Source organism: Octopus bimaculoides, chromosome 15 (genome assembly GCF_001194135.2).
Source record: "Octopus bimaculoides isolate UCB-OBI-ISO-001 chromosome 15, ASM119413v2, whole genome shotgun sequence".
In the NCBI taxonomy this organism is placed as follows: Eukaryota; Metazoa; Mollusca; class Cephalopoda; order Octopoda; family Octopodidae; genus Octopus; species Octopus bimaculoides.
The window spans coordinates 230,950-232,703 of NC_068995.1; the positions used below are offsets into that span (position 1 = coordinate 230,950).

The window sequence follows — 1,754 nt, forward strand, 5'->3', positions numbered from 1 at the left end:
ATATATATATATATATATATATATATATATATACCTACATGCGATGCGCAGACTATTTGCAACTGAATAGGCTGTAACATTTATCTAAGAAAACATCGTAACCGAAACAAGTTAGAACGTGTTGAAAATCCCACAGTTACCCCAATGACAACCCTCACCAGTTCCCTACGCGATCACCTACCGGACTGACTAATACCACCAATATCCCCGTTGGCATTACTGCTACTAATACCGTCTCAAATACCAACATTTGGTGAATGGTTAGTTCTGTCAGGAGAAGTAGAGACGCGGCTCTTTCTCCTTTTCCTCATCTTCTTTTCTCTCCTCCTCCTCCTCCTGTATGCTGTAACCATTAAGGATCGCTGACGTCTTGTATTTATAAGATTTGGGGCCTTAAAGTCTGTGACGTCACTGAACACCAGAAACAACTCATTTTAGGCTTAATCGATTAGAGCAGCATCGAATAAAGTGCCTTGCCTAAGGAGACATCTTACTGCCTGCTCCAACAATTGAAATTGCACCGTTGCGATCGTGTGCCCAACAGCTTAACCACTAATCTATGCGCTCCATTCAACTAACGTCCTGCATGCTTCTAGAAAGACAAGATGGTCACAGGTGGAATGCCTTTCGACAGGGTTGACAGAGTGTGATGGCCTTAATTCACAACAATGTGAGTAGTGGTCGTGGTAGTGCCGGTTGTCTTGTCAGAATACTTGCAACACAATGATATTCGGTAGAGTTCCTTGACGACCGGGTGGTGCTGTTAAAACGGAATGGTTTTATAGTAGGACGACAATCACAACAACAGCACCAGCAACAAAAACAACTACAAAAAATAACAACAAAGTAAAACACAGCAAAACATTGTAATGGAATACATACTCTGAGATGGTTCCTCTGTGAGAGAGTTTGGTGAGGAACATATCACTAACCAATTGGTTGTTGCTACATTTCATGCATTCTAAAAGACAAGGACTCAGATTGTCTCTGTTCTTCTCCAAGAAGCCGGATGTGTAGTATTCTAAGGGCTGGAATAGAAAGCAGTTTAGTTTCTGTTTCTGGAACATTTTCTTGGTATAATAATAGTCAAAACAACAACAACAAAAACAACAACAGCAAATATATAATATAATATATATACATATACTATATGGCTGCAGTGCAACGACTGGGACTAGTGAAAGGGAAGACATAAAAAATAGAAAAGAATAAATGATAAAATAATAAACAAGAACAAAATCAAATAAAATAGTTACTTACTTCTCCTGTATAGTGACGAATGGTGAAGACATAATTACTGGTCTTGGATTTTTGGAAAAGTTTCGGGTTTTGGCAGTTGGCCGCCATCTTGTCCAGTAAACTTGCATCAGTTGCTTTGGGAAAGCGGGATTCTTCATCAATTATCGCAAACAATCCTAATGGTTTCTGTATGTATGTGTGTGTGTGTGTTGAAAGGTGGGGGAGAGAAATATAAACCAGAAAACGTTATATATACATTTAATATGTATACAAGTAAAAGTAAAACGTATAAGATTTAATGTGAAGATAGCAACAAACTATAAATCTGTGTATGAGGGTGTAAATACATACATGTGTGTATTTATATATACATATAAATGTATGCATATGTATAACATAAATAGCTATATATATATATGTATATATATAAATGTATGCATATGTATAACATAAATAGCTATATATATATATGTATATATATATATATATATAAATGTATGCATATGTATAACATA

General features: G+C 36.1%; 1 protein-coding gene across 1 annotated transcript in view; it reads right to left on the bottom strand.

Annotated features, from left to right (window-relative positions):
• The window catches only part of LOC106873739 (uncharacterized), a 139,567-nt gene that overhangs the window by 85,103 nt on the left and 52,710 nt on the right, over nucleotides 1-1,754 (bottom strand). Inside the window, exons 12-13 of the mRNA XM_052973463.1 lie at nucleotides 1,261-1,425; nucleotides 883-1,028 (exon numbers count right to left, since the gene is read on the bottom strand). Coding sequence (XP_052829423.1) covers nucleotides 883-1,028; nucleotides 1,261-1,425 — 311 coding nt within the window. The remainder of the gene's footprint in view (nucleotides 1-882; nucleotides 1,029-1,260; nucleotides 1,426-1,754) is intronic.